This window comes from Vidua chalybeata, chromosome 2, assembly GCF_026979565.1.
Source record: "Vidua chalybeata isolate OUT-0048 chromosome 2, bVidCha1 merged haplotype, whole genome shotgun sequence".
NCBI lineage: Eukaryota > Metazoa > Chordata > Aves > Passeriformes > Viduidae > Vidua > Vidua chalybeata.
In genome coordinates this window covers 86,935,434-86,953,419 of record NC_071531.1, presented here as the reverse complement: position 1 = coordinate 86,953,419, position 17,986 = coordinate 86,935,434, and the positions used below count along the sequence as shown (strand labels likewise).

At 37.4% G+C, this 17,986-nt stretch overlaps 2 protein-coding genes across 8 annotated transcripts in view; one reads left to right on the top strand and one right to left on the bottom strand.

The window, feature by feature from the left end:
- The window catches only part of AASDHPPT (aminoadipate-semialdehyde dehydrogenase-phosphopantetheinyl transferase), a 30,573-nt gene extending 30,282 nt beyond the window's left edge, over positions 1-291 (bottom strand). The window contains exon 1 of the mRNA XM_053934740.1: positions 170-291. The gene's annotated coding sequence lies outside the window, so the exon portion shown is untranslated. The remainder of the gene's footprint in view (positions 1-169) is intronic.
- KBTBD3 (kelch repeat and BTB domain containing 3) lies at positions 180-17,790 on the top strand. 7 transcript variants are annotated; one of them, XM_053934734.1, is made up of 6 exons: positions 262-302; positions 4,846-4,894; positions 6,179-6,234; positions 7,751-7,883; positions 9,199-9,440; positions 12,175-17,790. In XM_053934734.1, the coding sequence occupies exons 5-6, from the start codon at positions 9,217-9,219 to the stop codon at positions 13,793-13,795; spliced, it is 1,845 nt and encodes a 614-aa protein (XP_053790709.1). In that variant the 5' UTR covers positions 262-302; positions 4,846-4,894; positions 6,179-6,234; positions 7,751-7,883; positions 9,199-9,216; the 3' UTR covers positions 13,796-17,790. The 7 variants fall into 7 exon arrangements, with proteins under 7 accessions (XP_053790713.1, XP_053790712.1, XP_053790706.1 ...); XM_053934735.1 differs by lacking the exon at positions 6,179-6,234; XM_053934736.1 differs by lacking the exon at positions 4,846-4,894 and having other exon boundaries at positions 266-302.
- The last annotated feature ends 196 nt before the right edge of the window (positions 17,791-17,986 follow it).

Here is a 17,986-nt window from a genome sequence, read left to right as displayed (position 1 = left end):
GGGAAGCAGGGGAGCCCCGCCCCCGAGAACAATAACCTATCCGATGTCAGAACTCCCTGTGAGTGACAGCGGAATGCGCCAGGTAGCGACCTATCAGGGGAAAGGCGGTGCCTGCGGCGGAGCTGCACCCGCGGCATCGCTCAGCGAGGACAGATGGGCGGGCTCTCACCTGGAGTGGCGACTGGCGGAGCCATTCCGAGTGCAAGGAGCAGGAGAATGACGTCGGAAGGAGCCAATCTGCCGGCGTGGCTGCTGCGGAAGGTGGGCCAGAGCGGTCGGTGAGCTGCGGGTGTTGGCTGCAGGTGGGTGTGCGCTGCTCGGAGGGACGGCTCAGGGGGGATTGGCGCTTCGCCGCCTGCGGAGAGGCGGCAGTGGCGGGGAGCGCCGCATGCGGCGGCCGGGTCGCGCTGTGAGGGAAAGGGATCCCTTTGCCCCATCCCGCCCGCCCTGTCAGAATTAGTCCTCCCTTAGAATGAACGGAGCCGCCGCGGGGCGCAGGCGCGGGGGCCTGAGCGTGCGCAGTAGGGGCGCTGACGCCGCTGCCGTCCCCCGGCGGGCGGGGCGGGGGCGATGGCGGCCGCTGCTGCGGGGCTGGGCCTGATGAGGCTGGGGGCGGCCGATAACCCTGGCCGTGGCACAGGAGCGGAGTTGCCCGCTAAATTCTGCCTCTCTCGGCCCTGTGCGGCACTGGGAGGTGGTTATACCCTCGAGGGGGCGCCGGGGGAGGTGGTTCTTAGTGGCAGCGCGCCCCGTTGCGGACAGGAGATACGCGGCCCATCTCTGCCATCAGCACATCCCGCTGAGGTGTTGCCCTCAGCGCATCAGTCCTGCTGGAGAGCCGTCCGGGCCCCTGGCAGAGCTGTCGCAGCGGGCTGGGCTCTGTTTGTCTTTTATTGACTGTCAAGAGGAGCTGATTGTCCCGAGAGCAGATGCAGCGCTCTGCATCACTAGCAGCGTTCTGGCTCCTAAGGATCTGTGTAAATAAAAGGCTCTTGTATCCCGTGCTCACTGTTCTGTTGAGAATTCCAATAGTTGTCAACTGGATTCCTATTTTTCCTCAATTATAGGCCATCTGTAAGTCCTCAAAAGGTAAAAAATTTGCTTGCCCTTTGGTTCTGGAGTTGAGCCATAGCTAAAAAACTAGGGCCTATCTGAAAATTTACAACCCAACGTTCTGTTGCTTGCCAATAGAAGTACTTACACTTCATCCATCCTCTATTGACGATGTACAAATGATGCAAAAATGCTGAAAATTGTATTATTGCAGGTATTTGTTACAATCCTCCTTTTTTGTTGTTGTTTAGCATTGCTAGTGCACTGTTAATATGGAAAACTGCTGTTTCTGCACAGGCCAGAAGGTCTTTCTGAACAAGTCTGTTATAGCTGAGTATAGATTAGTCTTCGCAAAATATTTTAAACACAGAAGTAACATTGAATAAAAAAAAATGTATAATCAAGGAATCAATTGGGTATTTGACTTACTTCAAAATATTATTCCTATTTTTCTCCACGATTTAATGAAGCAAGGAATGGCATAATCTTATGCATTATGCAAACCCATAGACAAAGTTAACTGACAGCAGAGAAGGATTTAACACAGTCAAGAAAAAATCCCAAGAAAATGCTCTTCACCAATATTGAACTGTAGCTGAGGCTTACATTTCAGACTTTGTGTTCTGTGCACTTTGAAGGGAAAATTGTGGCATTTATATATTTAGTTACTGATAGATGATAATACTAATGGACTGTGGATCTTACCTAGTTCCAAAAAAAAAACCCCTCTGGTTTGATTGAAAGGTTTAGCTTGTCCCTACTCTCTGCTTAAGAGATTTAAACATGTAGCACTTTTTTCACTAGTGGATTAATTTTTTTTTTTTAATGAGCTTCGTGTGTAAATGCAAACTGAAGCTCAAGATGCATTGTATGATATGTAATGTAATTAGCATGTATTCAATATAAACCCACACTTTTAAGTAAAACATGCTCTTATTATAAGGCATGCTAAATCATTCTCTAAAGATGCTCAATATTGCATGCATGTTTTAAAAAAAAAAAAACACATTCACATGCAAAAGTGACAGACTACAGAAGCCATTAAAAGTTGTCATTTTCTTTTACAGAATTTGCAGTTATTTTCAGCAGAATTAGAAGTACAGTGTGTCATTTTAATTCCTTTTCTTTTTCTGAAAATTAAAATTACAGTTCTTGATAATTTTTGGCTAAGAAAATAATTTGCAAAGTAACTTGATAAATTGGAGAAATTTAATTTTAAGAGAAAATACTGCCAGTTTTACTTGTTTTAAATGATTACTGCTTTATCTTAATGGGTTCATGTGTTTATCAGGGAACATGCATTTAATGATCGCTGTTTGAAGAGTGGGAATCTTCCACTTCGGGAATGCCTCCAGGAATTACTGCGATTTCCTTACTTCCTACTGCTACCATGCTAGATTTTTTTCCATGTTGATTTTTTTATCACTTCTAAAGAACACAAAGCTTTAAAGTCTCTGTGTCACCTGAGAATACTGTCTTAACATCTGTTATTGATAAATGTCATTTTTGTGGATTAAATGTCTCAAAATGTCCTGAGCAGTTTTTTTTTTTTTTTTGCTTGTCCTAAAATGATTGACTGAATATTATTTTTCTTTGAAGTTCAGTTATTTATGAAAAACCTGTGAGACTCAGTTGCATTGAAATTTCCAGGCAGGAACTTGGAATTTTCTTAGTGTTTTCAATCTTAGGCAATCAGTGACAATCAACACATTAATGGAATATAAAAGCACAGAACTTGTACTCAGTATTTATAGTTTAATTACATTTTAAACCACTCTTGTCTTTTTAGTCAGTAATTAGAAGTGTCACCAAATCCTACAGATATGTGTTCCACTTATACTCACCTTAATGAATGTTAAATTAGATGCACAGTGTAGAGTGGTGTCTTTAAAATTTATTAACAAGTCATTAATTTCTCTCCTTTTGAATGGACAAGGAATGAAAATAGCAAATCATCTTGATGGGTATACAGTAGACTCAATAATATAATACTTTTAACATTAGATTGTTGCAGTCTGATTTAACGGTTTCCCCAGGACCCCTGATTCCTCCCCTGAAGGTGTCCTCCCAGGTGTGTCACAATCACTCCTCTTTTGCCCACCCTGACCCCGAGCACTGTCTGTCACTCCTGGCATTCCAGAAGTGCGTGGAGTGATTGGGCAGATTTAAAAGATGCCCTCCACCCCCAGGGGGGCATTGGGCCATCCAGGTGTCCTTTGTCCCTTGAGACCTCCTCTCCCGTACCTGGTTGGTGGACTCCCTACCCATCCCCTCCTCCCCCCAGGAAAAAGAGAGGGGAACCACGCGGTCCAGGCAGTTCTGATGGAGCAGTGACCGAATTCAGAGGCCTGCAGGGAGTTCTTTTGGAGCTGTTGCTACAATCAGAGGCCTGCGGGCCAGAATAAAAGCTCTGGATTAAACCCTCCATCAGAACCGACTCCTTTCCTTCACCCTAGACTAAAGGATTCTCTGACAGCAGGAAACCTGAGGAGCGGACCCTCTGTGAGAGGAAGCTCCATCCCGCCACCTGAGCTCCGGCATGTCTGGGCTTGTCTCCATGCGCCCAGCTGCGACATCCAGCTAGCCAAAGGTGTCTCTGGGGTGAAACACCAGCAGCAGGGGTCAGACAAGCCAGGGCACGTCCCCTTCTCTATATTGGAGCCTCCAATATTAGATCTTAGAATGCTGATCTTGACCTTTTCAAAACATACATTAATGCACTGTTAAATTTTGTATGGAAAAAAAAACCCTGAAAGTTCGCTAGAGAAATCTATACAATTTCTTTGTCTTCACTGTGCTTAATTCTGTCATTCTAGGTACCTAAAGTGTTCTGTAAAATACCAGCTCTTAGATTTCCCTTTTTTAAAATCCTGGTCCCTAGTAAGACATGCTATCCAAGCTGGGAGAAGGCCATGTAATAAACATAATGTTCCATTAAAGAACAATTTATTTCTCATAAGTTACCTGCTATGAAGTACGAAGATTTAATTTTTTTTAATTGGTGAGTGCTGTAGCACAGCTGTATTGTGCTTTCAGATAAAAGCAGATAGATTGTTTTACAATTGGTTGTAAATAATAAAGTACCAAATCAGGGTTGAGTTTAGACTGGTTTTGCCGGCCGTGTTGGAAGAGGAGAGAATGTCTACCTGCACAGTGTTGTTATGAATGAATTCAGTGTTACTTGCAATTTTGGAATGGCCACTCCCTTGTGCTGGGTACAGTCTTGAACCTCAGTCCCATTCCAAGGGTTTGTTTCTGTTTATTGTCAGGCAGAGACAGCGCTAAGGGGCTTTTCCTGGCTAAGTACGATGAGCCATGAGCTATGTGTGATACTTATGTGTGTTCAGTACTCCCACAAAACAGAATTCCCTAGGCTATTTCAAAGTCACACATATTTGTATGCATATTTTTATCTCACTATTACAAAGTGATCAGTTTGGTGTCTTTGCCACTATCTTTCTCGACCCTCATTTGGGTGTTCATGCTTCACTGTTATTACACGTTCTCTCCCTAGTTTGATATCTTTTCCTTGGTTATTCACCAAGAAATAATTGCACATCTTCCACCATTCTCAACTTCATTAGCATATTTAAACTTCTGTAAACTTCATTTTATTTATCAGTTGTAGCAGCTAAAGGCTATCTTTTCAGCAGAAGTGTTTATTAATATATGTACATTATGTGAGTATGTTCCCATCAGTGCTTTGGTAGGAACTACAAAAGATTCTGCACAAACAAAAGTTCATCTCTGTTCAAAGGTCCCTTCACACTTCTATTTGCTTTACTTTTTCAGATCTGGTGGAATGGATGTGAAAGTCATTTTTAGGAGGTGTAATGCAGTGGTAATGATTTTATTGTATACCTGTATGTTCTGAAAATGTCTGTCCTGGATGTTTTTGGTCTCCTTTATGAGTTTAACAGTATGTTATGTTTATAGTCTCCTAGTGTAATATCTAGGATTCAACATATATCCAGGTTATTAAATTCATGTCTAAAGGTCATTTGAACTTCCCAAAGGAAAAGTATAAGGAAATAAATTACACATTTCAGTGTCTTCTAGGTACAGAATTATAAGAAAACTCAAGAAGGATTTTTGAGTGCTAAATAAAAGACAATCATAAATATGTTACATCCTCTATATATCTTTGGAAAGGGAGCATTAGCATTGTTGAAGTGAAAAGTTCCACTAGAAATTCAGTGAGGTTTTGGCAGCTGTTTGCATAGAATAAAGGTCAGTTAAACACTTTCTTGTAGATACTAAGAGGAACGTCTGTCTATCTCATATTTTGACTATGGTCTTATCAGAGTTCTCAGTGTGGTTACCTGGAATCTGGGTCAATGAGCTCATTATGTTTTAGACTGCTCTGTCCCTTAGTGTCCTGGGAAAAAGACAGTGTTAAAAGTGGCAAAGGCTTGTAACTAGGTGATCCCTAATGGCCCTTCCAACCCAAACCATGCTATGCTTCAGAGGAGTCTTATAAACAGCACAACTAATGAGGTGTGGGCCCTTATTACTGGATTTTGTGACAGATCATAGGAATGCTCTTACCCTCCGAGCTCCCAGGTGGTCCCTTATTTGACCCATCATAATGACCAAAAGTAGCTTACTATCCCTAGCCTTCTGTTCAACTGCTGGCTGCTCTGTGGCCCTACACAGACTGGCCATTGCTTGTCACTTGACTGTCAGGCATGCAGAATGCCTGGCCCCTCAACTGGAGACCTGTACAGATAGTTTTGAGAGGTACATATATGTTCCCCACACGTGTTATATGAGGTTGACCTTAATAATATGAGGTTGACTGAAGTTTGTATCAGTTTTCACTGTAGCAGGCAACTGGCTTTGTGTTTGTGGTGTCTTACAATAAAAATAAGCAATGTTTAACTTTTAACTTTAGGGGAATTTAGTTTTGGAATAGTTTTCAGTTTTCAGTCTTTGTCAACCAGTTGTTGGTTTGTTGTTTTTTGGGTTTGTTGTTTTTTTTTTTTTTTTTTTTCAGAAAAGCAGGCTAATAGCTAAGGGGGCATTTGCCAGTGCAAAATTGTAAAGGTCCAGTATGTGAGCAGGGGGGTTTTGTCAAGTGGTGAGAGATTGGATCACGTACAGCAGTTCTTGTGTCATGTTCCAGGAGAGGCTGCAAGGCCGGTTGCTGAACAGCACACAGACGTGTCTTAAAAAGCAAAAGTAAGAGATCCCAGTTCTAATGCACCATTTACTAGAGCTTGGTTCTTGGTAACCCACATGAAGACAGGCTTTGTAGTTGGAATCCTGTGGGAGTTTATGGAGCAAATAAAAGGAGGGGTGTTCCCCAGCATTCCTGAGCTGCAGACCTCTTCAACATATGTCTGCACCCCCTATGTTTCTTAACCTTTTGTCAGAGTTGATCAAATATTTATAAAAAACCCTACTGATAATTAATATGGCTTTGTAGAAGAATGCATGAAATAATTATAAATGCCTTGTTTAACATACCAAGTTTTAGCTGAATTGTTAAGAGAGTTTGGAGGGCTATAAAATCATCAACAGATTCAGTGAAGTGGTACATTAATACCAAAATTATAAAGTAAGTCAGGAATTGGCTACAAGACAGCTGGAAATTGAATTTTTAATATGTATTTTTTTAATTGAGAGAAGGGTGAATTAGGCTAAGTTGTTGCACAGTGTTCGTTACTACATTCCTTAATCGTGGACAAAAACATTAAAGATACACTGCTGAATTTTGCTTTTAAGAAAATAATGAGATACTGCTGTTAGAGATTAGGATTTGGATGCACTAGATGACTTGGAAATTGGTCTAGTGAGACAGTGATGAGGTCTGAACTATAATGTTATACAACAGATCTTGTATCAGTGAAAGAAATTGAGGATCAAAACAGAGTAAAGAGAAAACTGCAAGCAATAATAAGGAAAACCAGAAACTCAGCCTTATAAGTGGACCTTGGAAAGTTTGACAATTATTCATTCTAATGACACTTGAGAGAGGACATCAATCAACACTCTTGACAGTTGTAAGAATGAATAAATATACAAAGGAAAATTAAGTCAATTAACAATTTTAACAAGAGAACAAATATATGTAAGCATTAATAAATTGATGTGTAATTAAGAGGTTTACAGTCTCTGCACCATGTACTGGAATAGAGTTTTTGTGTTAATAGTGTGGTAAAAGAAAACTTTCTGAAACATTGATTGCTTGTATGAAAGTGATCATATGATGTCTTGCCTAAAATAGCATAGTTCGACTTGATTATAGTACATGTTTCCATGTTCATAATACAAATATAGATATTACTGAAATTGGTAATTTTGTCATCAGAAAGCACATTGTAGGTTGGATCTTGCTATAGAAATTACATGTAAGTGGAGAAAGATGTCTAGTATCTATTGTCAGTTCCAGAATTTTGCAGAAAGGTTTATGTTTCTTTTAGAAGAAGTGTTATTTGATGTGATGTCAAATAAACTTTGAAATTCACTTACTTTTTAAAAAAAGTTCCATTCAAATGTGGGAAACTAATGTTATTGAAGCAACTCTGGTTTTGAAGATTCAGCCTTTTGAGGAGCAGGCTTTTAAATTGATAAGAAAAGGGTATTCAAGAGAATTCTGGCATATGAAAAAGTTTCATGATTTGTGGAAGTTGGGGTTTATGAGGCCATACATTATCAGAATAAATGGTGGTCTTCTTCTTCTGTATTTTCCTAGTTCCTCAGGCTTAGAATGGAAAGAGTGAATACGTTGAGATTGTCTGGCCATGGGAAGGAGAAGATGCCTGCTCCAAGGGTGCCAGTGCTGGCAGCAAGATCACTGGATCTCTTCTCTTCCAGGAGACATGGAGGTCTATTTGTTTGGAGCTACCCTGACTAGATAAAGTGTAGATCAGTCTGCTGTTAAAGTATCTCACATGAAGAAGACTGCCTGATGGTTTAGTTTGCTCTGAATGTATTGTGTCATCAGATGAGCCTTTTCAGAAAATTAAAAACCAAAACCAGTATTTTCTTGTTTCTGGGTTTTGTTTGGAATTTTTTGTCCCCTGTCAATTCAGGTGGGCCATTATCTGTTGCTGATTTTAATTGGAATTGCAGAAGCAAAATCCTGGAATAAAAAAAAATTGGAATGTTTCTTTAAGCTTTAAAATAGGCAATCTTGACTCAGATTTGCAGTAAAGGCAGTTTATGCATCTGCAATATATAACTAGCTCTTTAAATAGGTCTAAATAAAATATACTAGTGTTTAAAGTTTCTTTATGTTGACAAAGTGGAATAAAATATTTTCATTGTAAAAAATAGTTCAAACCTATTTACTATAGAAAAAAACACACTTCATTGTAGGGTTTTCACCAAAAAAAAACCAAAAAAAAACCAAAAAAAACAAACTTGGCTGCTGAAAGGGAGATGGAAATTTAAATGTGTTCTAAAGCCAGTTAATTTACACCACTGTAAGTGAAACTCAGAGTGGGCAAACATAAAGCTTCCTAACAAGACTATAGGTACATGACAAAATCAGTTTCAACTGATTAAACACTCAAAGGTGTACTGTCCCCAAACTGTCTCTAAATGACCCTGTTTGGTAAGCCCCAGCAATCCCGTTATTCAGGCAGGCTGTTGGTGTTGTTTGTATTCCATTATTGCAGTCCAGAGTGCCTCATGGGAATCCCCTTAGGATGCAGTCTAATAACCTCTGTCTCCCTTCCACTACAAGATGTAGAGTGATCAGCCTTTTGGAATGTAAACTATGTAACAAAGTTTTCTTTTTTCATCCTAATTTTACATAAAATTTTAAGAATTTGGGGGGTTTTTGAGGGTAAGCCTAGGACTAGTTTTTCTCTTAAATGATAATTAAACACACTCCTTGATGTGCTGTGGACTTTACTGAAAAAATTCCTACAGGTGGGTATTATCTGCAGAATTGTTCTCTGATATATGGCAGATAATCTACTTTACAAAATTTACCATGCGAATATATTTTACAAAGTAGTAGTATCAAATTCAGTGTAAAAGTCACTTGTAACACAAATTTCTAACTTTGCATATGAGATACAAACTAAATTCAATTCTGGGAACTTCTTTGTTTGCTTTATGGTATACTGATTTTTTTTGGGTTTTTTTTTAATAATAAGACTGTAGAATCAATTACTTATTTTTCCATTTCAGGAATAGATTGAAGAAAACATGGCCAATCAACGGGATTACATTAGCAGACCTATTTGCAATGGAATTTCTGTTCCTGAAAATAAAATCAATTCCTTAGTGGCTGAAGGTCATGGACAACAAATTCTAAAAGTACTACAAAAGTTCAGAGAACAAAATATATTTTTTGATTTTAAAATTCGTGTGAAAGATGAAATAATTCCCTGTCATCGTTGCGTACTGGCTGCAAGCAGTGATTTTTTCAGGTAAACCTAATTTTGGCATGAGTTTGCAGGAAATAGATTCTAAGTTCTCTGGGAGGGAGGAAAGGAATAGAATTTTTAAAAGTTAAAAAATTATCACAATTTACATATATCTGCAGAGTTTTGAGCACAGCATTCAAACATCATTTTAAGGGTATGCCAGATACAGCTCCTTGTATTTTCAGAAAGTCATGAGATTCTGACAGCAATGGAAACTCTGAAATACAAGTTTCAAATCATAAATGTGTGGCTCTGCTGTTAGGTTGAGCTGACACAGGTTATGTATGTTTAAGAGTTACCTGTTGCCTGTAACAGTACTTGAAGATGTCCAAGGATATTGTTCAACTTTTTATATGATAGTCTATGTACTTTGACACATTTATATTGTGAAACGTAACAGATTGATTACAAATACATCTTGTACTGAGCAATTGTGGATAAATTGTAAATAACTTTGCAATGGAACTGGTTTTTCTTGTCCAAGAAGAGTGGTCAGTATAGTAGAGATTATCTTCAGAGGTATTTAAACAGATACACATACTTTTCCTAAACTACAGATTTCAGTCTTTCAGCATGAAATGGATCTTCTTGTGCTTAAAGCTATGTATTTTTAAGGGACAGCCTTCATTCACATACAGAATATTAATTTGTAAATAAGACTTGCTAACCTTTTTATTAGACAGGTTCAAACTTGCAGTTCCACACTGAAAGTGTTTCTGAATAGCGTTTACTCAAAACAAAACTAAGACTGTAACAATGAAAAAATGGACTCTTGGGAATGAGTTAATAGCCTCAATTCAGTTGCCCATACATAGGTGAGTGTTATTTTCAAATGTCCTGAAAGATCCCATGGTCTAAGTGAGTCTGCCATATATGACAGAAGATAGCTAGGTGTGTTCTAAGAGTTGCTGAAAAAAAGAAGAAATGCACATGAAATGAGCACTTTCTCCACTGTAGGAGCAGACTTGTTTTTTTTCTCTGACACACAGGACTACTTTCATTTGTCTTTAACTGCTCGACAGCACCGAGATCATCTGGTAGAAAGAAATACTAGGATGAAATAACTTCCAGTGGTAATTTTTAGAACTGAAGTTAAGCACATGGAAATGCATGTGTCCTTTTCATTACCTACAGACTCTTCAGATTAAAATCTTCTAGGAGAGATCTCTCCCTGCTCCTAGCGCTTGATAGGGCATATAATAGCAGCCATCAGATTCAAAAGTTGACCTGGAATGCAAAGCCCATTTTTTACCTTCAAGGAATAAAAAGTACCTAGGTCCACTACATACATTTTGAAATGGAACACCTTTTGTCTTCCTTGGCCTTTGGACTTCTCTTAGTTTCGGCTTCATTGTGTAAACCAAAGAATCAGCAACATATTTTGATCCTCACTTGTTAGCTTTCAGAAGCCTTTGCCTAGATTGATCTTCTTCTACTAGCATTGTTCAGTTGCTATTTTACTCCCTAATTAGATATTTCATAGCTCATGGGTTAGTGAGTAAAGAATTATAAGGGTCATCGCTTAGTATGCAAAGAGGTCTTTGGGACACAGGTATCTTATTGTAATTTTATGTTCTTGTTTGGGAAGTCAGACAAGTTCCTGCTTTACCAGATGTTCACATCTCAAAGAGTATGTGCTGTACACAGGGATGGCTTTTTTCCTCTTTGGCTTCAGCAAAGGATGAGATTTTAAAAATCCCATACAACAAAGATACTAAGTGTATAACTGAACTATGATATAACACTTTTTTTTAATATGAATTAACTATGATGTATTAATATCCAGATTCTCTACTTCCCATTTGATGATTTATCTGACTCTTCCTCCACTATTATCTTGTGTCCTATTCAGAAGCCACTGCTACCCTAGCTTGAGGCTTAGTCTCTGGGAGGGTAGGGCAAGAGATATTGCAGCACTATTCTGTTGCCAGGACCTACCCACTTATAAAACTTTAATAACTTTATCTTGCCATGTTAGATTGTGTGAGAGAGTTAAATGTTATTACATAGTTAGAACAAAGCAGTTAAAGTTGTAATAAAATTTCCACAAATCTCCTGGTCAGTAGTTCATTCCACAATTTCAACCATCATCTTTGTATTCAGTCATACAGTTTCATTGTGTCATGCAATCATATCAAAATCTCATTTTTTCTCTGACATTGGCCTGTACTCATACATCTCTTTTTCAGCTCTAAAGCAAGAATTAAGTTTCCTTGTGTTTTTTCTCCTCATTTGTCCCTTACCTACTTTTATTTCTGAGGACTACACCCATCATCTGTCTGGCCATTTGCTCAGCCTGCAATTTGGAAGTGGTTTTTTTTTACATAATTGTATGTACTCATCCACATTGCATGACCTAACTCATGGGACTTTTTTACTTTGTATTTTTTTAAATCAGGCTTTCTTTCCCAAAGTTGAAACTGATGCTGTCCTGAAAATTTTCACATTTTCTGTCACACTGAGAGCTGCAGACTTCATCACCATTTGTGAAAATCCATACAAAACACAGGTGCTATGATTTAGTTAAGCCATCACTTTGAGTATGTTATCACAAATCTTTTTTTTTTTCAAACACACCAAGTAAATTCATTGTTCATATAAGAACTTCCACATTTTAGACCTGTTTTAGACCAGCCCACATTATTACGTGTCCCTAATTGTCTCCTTCCACATCAGTGTTCTCATCTGTTTGCTAAATCTTTAATTTGTGTGTTTATCTTCTGTATTCTATTCACAGAGCCATGTTTGAAGTTAATATGAAAGAACGAGATGATGGCAATGTTACTATTAGTAACCTATCACCCAAGGCAGTGAAAGCTTTTCTTGATTATGCTTACACAGGAAAAACAGAGATAACCAATGATAATGTGGAAATGCTCTTCCAACTGTCGTCATTCTTTCAAGTTTCACTCCTTTCCAAAGCTTGCAGTGACTTCCTAATAAAAAGTATTGATCTTGTGAATTGCTTACAGTTGCTTTCTCTATCAGAAAGTTATGGGTCTGTCCGCTTGTTTGATCATGCACTAGATTTTGTACAACACCACTTTTCGTTGCTGCTCAGATCAAGTGACTTCTTGGAGATGAATTTTGAGATATTACAAAAGTGTCTTGAGGCTGATGAACTAAATGTCCCTGAGGAAGAATCAGTGTTGAAAGCTGTACTCCAATGGACCAAACACAACTTAGAAACACGGCAGAAATACCTGCCTAATTTGATGAAAAAAGTGAGATTACACCAGTTACCTGAAAAGACTTTGCAGGACTTTCTGCATTCTGAAGAACACTTACTTAAGAGTGCTAATTGCTCAGTAATAATCAATGATGCAGTTAAAAGTGTGCAGAACTTCAGTGGATTGTTTCCAGATGCACGTCCTTCAACAACAGAAAAATATATATTTGTTCATAAAACTGATGAAGATGGAGAAAACAGACATACATTCTGCTACAACATCAAAACAGATAAATGGAAAGAACTACCACATACTCATATGATTGATCTGCCAGGGTCAAGTTTGTCTAGCTATGGAGAAAAAATATTTATAACTGGAGGATGCAAGGGTAATTGTTATAGGACTGTCAGGCTTCATATTGCTGAACCATTTCATGATGCCACTGACCAAACCTGGTGCTACTGTCCAGTCAGCAATGAATTCTCCATAGTGTCAGCTATGAAAAAACCGAGGACAATGCACACATCTGTTGTAACCTTAAATCAGCTCTTTGTAATAGGTGGAAAGACCAGAGGAGCTCAAGAAACTCGGAGTCTTTTGGATGTAGAATCCTATAACCCTCTTTCCAAAGACTGGAAATCTGTAAGCCAGTTACCAAGAGGTATCTACTATCCAGAAGCAAGTGCATGCCAAAATATAATTTATGTCCTTGGCTCAGAAGTAGAGATTACTGATGCCTTTAATCCATCCCTTGACTGTTTCTTTAAGTATAATGCTATGACTGATCAGTGGTCTGAGCTTGTAGCAGAATTTGGGCAGTTTTTCCATGCAACTCTAATCAAAGCTGTTCCAGTGAACTGTACATTGTACATATGCGATCTCTCCACCTACAAGGTTTACAGTTTTTGCCCAGAAACCTGTGTTTGGAAAGGGGAAGGGTCTTTTGAATGTGCTGGCTTTAATGCAGGGGCAGTTGGGACAGAAGACAAAATTTATATACTAGGTGGTGATTATGCTCCAGAAGAAATCACAGATGAAGTTCAAGTCTACCACAGTAGTAGGTCTGAGTGGGAAGAAGTTTCACCAATGCCAAGAGCCTTAACTGAGTTTTACTGTCAGGTCATTCAGTTTAATAGATATAGGGACCCCTGGTCACCTGTACTGACAATTTGCTCTGGAGAATTTTGAAACTCCCAAGTCAAAAAAGTCTATTTAAATGCACAAATTGTAGAACAGTTTTTAAGTATTAGTTTACAGATGGAGAAATATGTATTTGTTTGTTTAAATTTTCAGTTCAGATTAAATGCTGTAGGATTGCTTTTGGAAGACTCGATTAAAATGTCATTCATGCTAGTCGTTACATAAGACAGTATTATGTACTTAATTTTATATACAACTCTTCTCTATAATTATCAGAATAATTTTCAAAATTATATTAATTTTCCAAAAAGAATATTCATGAGGAATTAGTTGTGTAATATGTGTCATTATTTCTGTAATATTCACAGTTGTCCCAACAGACAAATTGCTGAGAAAACTGACTGTGATACTGTTTTCCCTATGTAACTGAAGCTTAAAAACCATTTTCATTCGTGTTATTTAGATTTTCTATGTTCATAAACCTGTAAGAGGAATTCATTGTCAGCTTTAACTTATCACAATGACCTTAGCAAGGACAAAGTGACCTTCACAGTATTAAAACTAGGTATCTAACTTGAAGAGACTGATAATTCCTTTCATCTTACTTCAGCTCTTCAGTTTTACCAGTTTTTCTCCATCCTTGTGCCTTAGTAGTAGCTTTATTTTGTGTTTCCATCCCATTAACTGTGGCAAAGTAAATTTCAATAACATACTGCAGGATAGGTAAGATTTATACAGGACAGATGATTCATGTGATATCTTTGCTTCAGTCATGTGTTTTCTTCAACTAAAGAAAAAACACTTCAGGATGTGTTCTAACAGAAGTCTTCATCTCTGAATTCTTCAGTGCTGCCTACTAAGCAGTCACTAGGCTGCTTACAGCAGCAAGCTGTAAACTGAATCCTGGCTGTTGCTTCCGTTAACTATGGGAAAAGTTTGTATCTTGTCGTACATCAAATACAAAGTTGCAAAACTACACCCCCGTATTAAAAGTCAATAGTAAATAGTATTTCAGAGGTGAGAAATCATCTCCTGTGGTTTAAATTAATTAAAACACTTTATCTTGAACTTCATTGTATTTTTAGATATTAAAAAATTACACAGTAAACACTACACAATATATTGCTTGATAAACTTTAAGTAGTCAGCTATGATAATGTTAAAATTTTAATGGACTTTTAGTGCTAATATTAGTCTAGCCATACATTCTGAAGTAAATTTGATCTCATGCTTACAGTCTTCTTTCTGACAGGAGGACACTGAAATCAGCTAGGTTTCATAAATTAATGTGTAATCTTCCACAGCCTGAGAATTTCCGTTCTTACCAGGTATCCAGATAAGACACTGAGAGCCCATATGTTCCATATAAGTATTGTGAAAGCAGTATGGTTGTCTTTTGCCAGACAGAATAATGGTTCTAAACATTTAATCACATCTTTCCAAGTAGCTTAAATAATGAATAAAATTTAGTGAGGCATCAGAGACATCTTTCATATGTCTTGAGACAGCTGGTAAGTTCATTGTCACATCACTACTGCATGTACTTTTTGCAAAACCCAAGCTGAATATTAATGCTTAGAGCTTAATATTGCCTAGAACAGGCTTCTGTTTTAAACAGTAAACAATGGAAGGTTCCAATTCTGTGACTGACTCTGTAATTTGTTATCAGATACCTTTACAAATTTAGATAATATTAATCATAACAATTTTCATAAGTATGTAAAATAAAATCATGTACATTTGGACAAGATGTTACTAGAGCAAGACCCTTCCATTCAGTAATTTCTGTATATTAATATGTGTATCAGTTCTGTAGAAGTAGCTTGCTACAGTATTTCAGGCAACTTCCACATTTTTTTTTTCTTTTTTTTTCTTTTTTTTCTTTTTTCTTCACAATAAGACTCCAAATCATATTTTAACTAAACATAGCTAGGTAACCTTTACAATCACCTTGCAGAAATGCAAGTATTTTTATATTGGGACACAACTACTTTCTGTTAGTGCAAAGCAAATGTATTGAGTAGAGAGAGGAAGAATACTATTCCTACTTACTGAAATAATGGGAAAAAACCAAACACATAGGAAAATGGTAGTTTTAATGAAGCTACTCAGGGTAGCATTGAGACTTCATTAACCATTAATTATTGCAACTTGTCACGTCATTGGAATACAAGGCCCAATTCACCTTTGCTTGTGTATTTGTGTTGCGCTTATACCTGAGTAATATGAGTATGCAATTTATGCACTGAGAAAAATAACATATGCCCATGGTACATGGGTATAAATAGCTATGCAAATTGGAAGAGACTAGAGAATTGCAAGGGTGTTTTAATTGCCACTGTCATGACCAAATTGCTGGGTCACATAAACAGCAAGCGAGTGAGTCATTGAGGTGATGCTCTTTCCTTTAAGTTGTTCCCTGCAGCAGATCTTTTTGGCAGTCTTCCATCCAGCTACTTGCTATAAGACTCTGGCATTTGACATCACACAGAGCAATGACGTATGTGAGAAATTCCTCAGTATACAGTATACTGACTGAAGCTGAATTGGGAAAATAGACATGCTTCTTTAATATTCTACACTATACTTGTGCAGGAACTAATGTCAGTTCCCAGTTTGACAAATCATTCATAGATTTCACAGGGAGTTGAGCTCTTACCCAGTGATCAGGAAATAATGTAGTAATGTCAGTTACTTCCTAGCTTTGCTTACACAAAAGTTACTGTGAAATGGTACTGATTTTCTGCAGTTAGGCAGGTAAGCCTCTACTACAGTTCTCACAGAAGGAAAAAGGATCATTTGCGACATGTTCACATATAAAGTATTAAATCTGGTAGCAGAACTGAATGCAGAAGAAGCAGAAGTATTAGAAAGTCATGGTTATAAACAAGGCTTTATGATTGAAGAAAGGACCTATGTTCCAAACCCTGTGATTAATTGCTAAAGAGGTAAGAAATCTCAGTGAACTACAGAAAAGAATATGAATTACTTGCATGAGTAACTGTTGTAGTCTGGATCAAACGGATTTTTCAGTCTACAGAGCATTTATGCAATTAAAAACAAAAGTCACAAAGTTAATGCAAAGTGAGTTTTTTAATATATTTTATGACTTTTCAAAGCTCTTTGAATCAAAGCTTTATGAAAAGAACCTTCCTCTAAAAATAGTAACTAGATTAATGATTATGTATGTTCTCACTGAAATACAGTGATATTTAAACATACAAAATGCATGTAAAATTATAATCTACTATTTGCACTTAAATGATGTAACCAAAAGATTTATAATAGTATTCTATTTTATGTCACAGAATACATTATAAGCATGACCAGTATAGTATACACAAAGATAATATATATTGTATGTGGGATTTTAATATCCAGTGATGATTATATTGGATGATCTTAATTTTTAAAGAATGCTATCAAAATGTTATGGCACTTTGGTAATGTTATCATATTGGTTTACTTGTTATAATAAATATCAATTATTCAGTGTTTATTGATTATGTTTGCACAGACCCGATGATTATTATTTAAGGACTAATTAATTTGTTTCTTATATTCTAAATACATTTGTATTAAGTCAGTTTACTGCTGTTAAAAATTCCTTATATTTACAAAATGGGGTACCTCTTCTGGGTCAGATTTATTTATGGTATTATTCTGTGATAAACAGTTTTCTAACTGTTTACCTCCTCTGGTTAGTATAGAGTAGTAGGTAAGGTATAGGCTATAGAGTGTGCTGACTGCAGTTCCTAATGTGGAGATTAATTTTAGACGTTTCTGTTTGTAGGTGACCAACAGGAGGCAGCATAAGATCTATTTTAATTAAAACAGACTGAAACCAGGCATGTATTTGATAGTATTTATAGTTGAACATTATGCTCAATTTACTTTTTTCCTTCTAACACCCAATAAAGCATAGAGAACAGTAACATTTCGCTGCTGCCTGGGCTCTGCTGATATGTGGAAAGTATGATACTACACGTTTGCTGAGATGTTCCATTCTTTTGTGAAATAAAGCACTGAGCAACTGAATCCTTCTCGGGTCTCTCTCTTTTTTTTTTTTTTTTTTTTTTTTCTTTTCCCCAGTGAGTTTCAAACTGCAGGGACTCTACACTGTTTCTAATGCAGGTAATCACTTTTGGGGTTTGTTGGTTTGGTGTTTTTTTTTCAATTGGAGAACATTTTGAATGCCATAACCAAGAATGCAGTTAGCATGGATGAAAACTGCAGTGA

What these genes read in the sequence shown, in the direction of transcription:
- KBTBD3 (XM_053934738.1), top strand. Translation starts at nt 9,217, where the DNA reads ATGGCCAATCAACGGGATTACATTAGCAGACCTATTTGCAATGGAATT. An exon ending in GCAAGCAGTGATTTTTTCAG is followed by an intron (nt 9,441 to 12,174) that starts GTAAACCTAATT and finishes TTCTATTCACAG; the next exon opens with AGCCATGTTTGAAGTTAATA.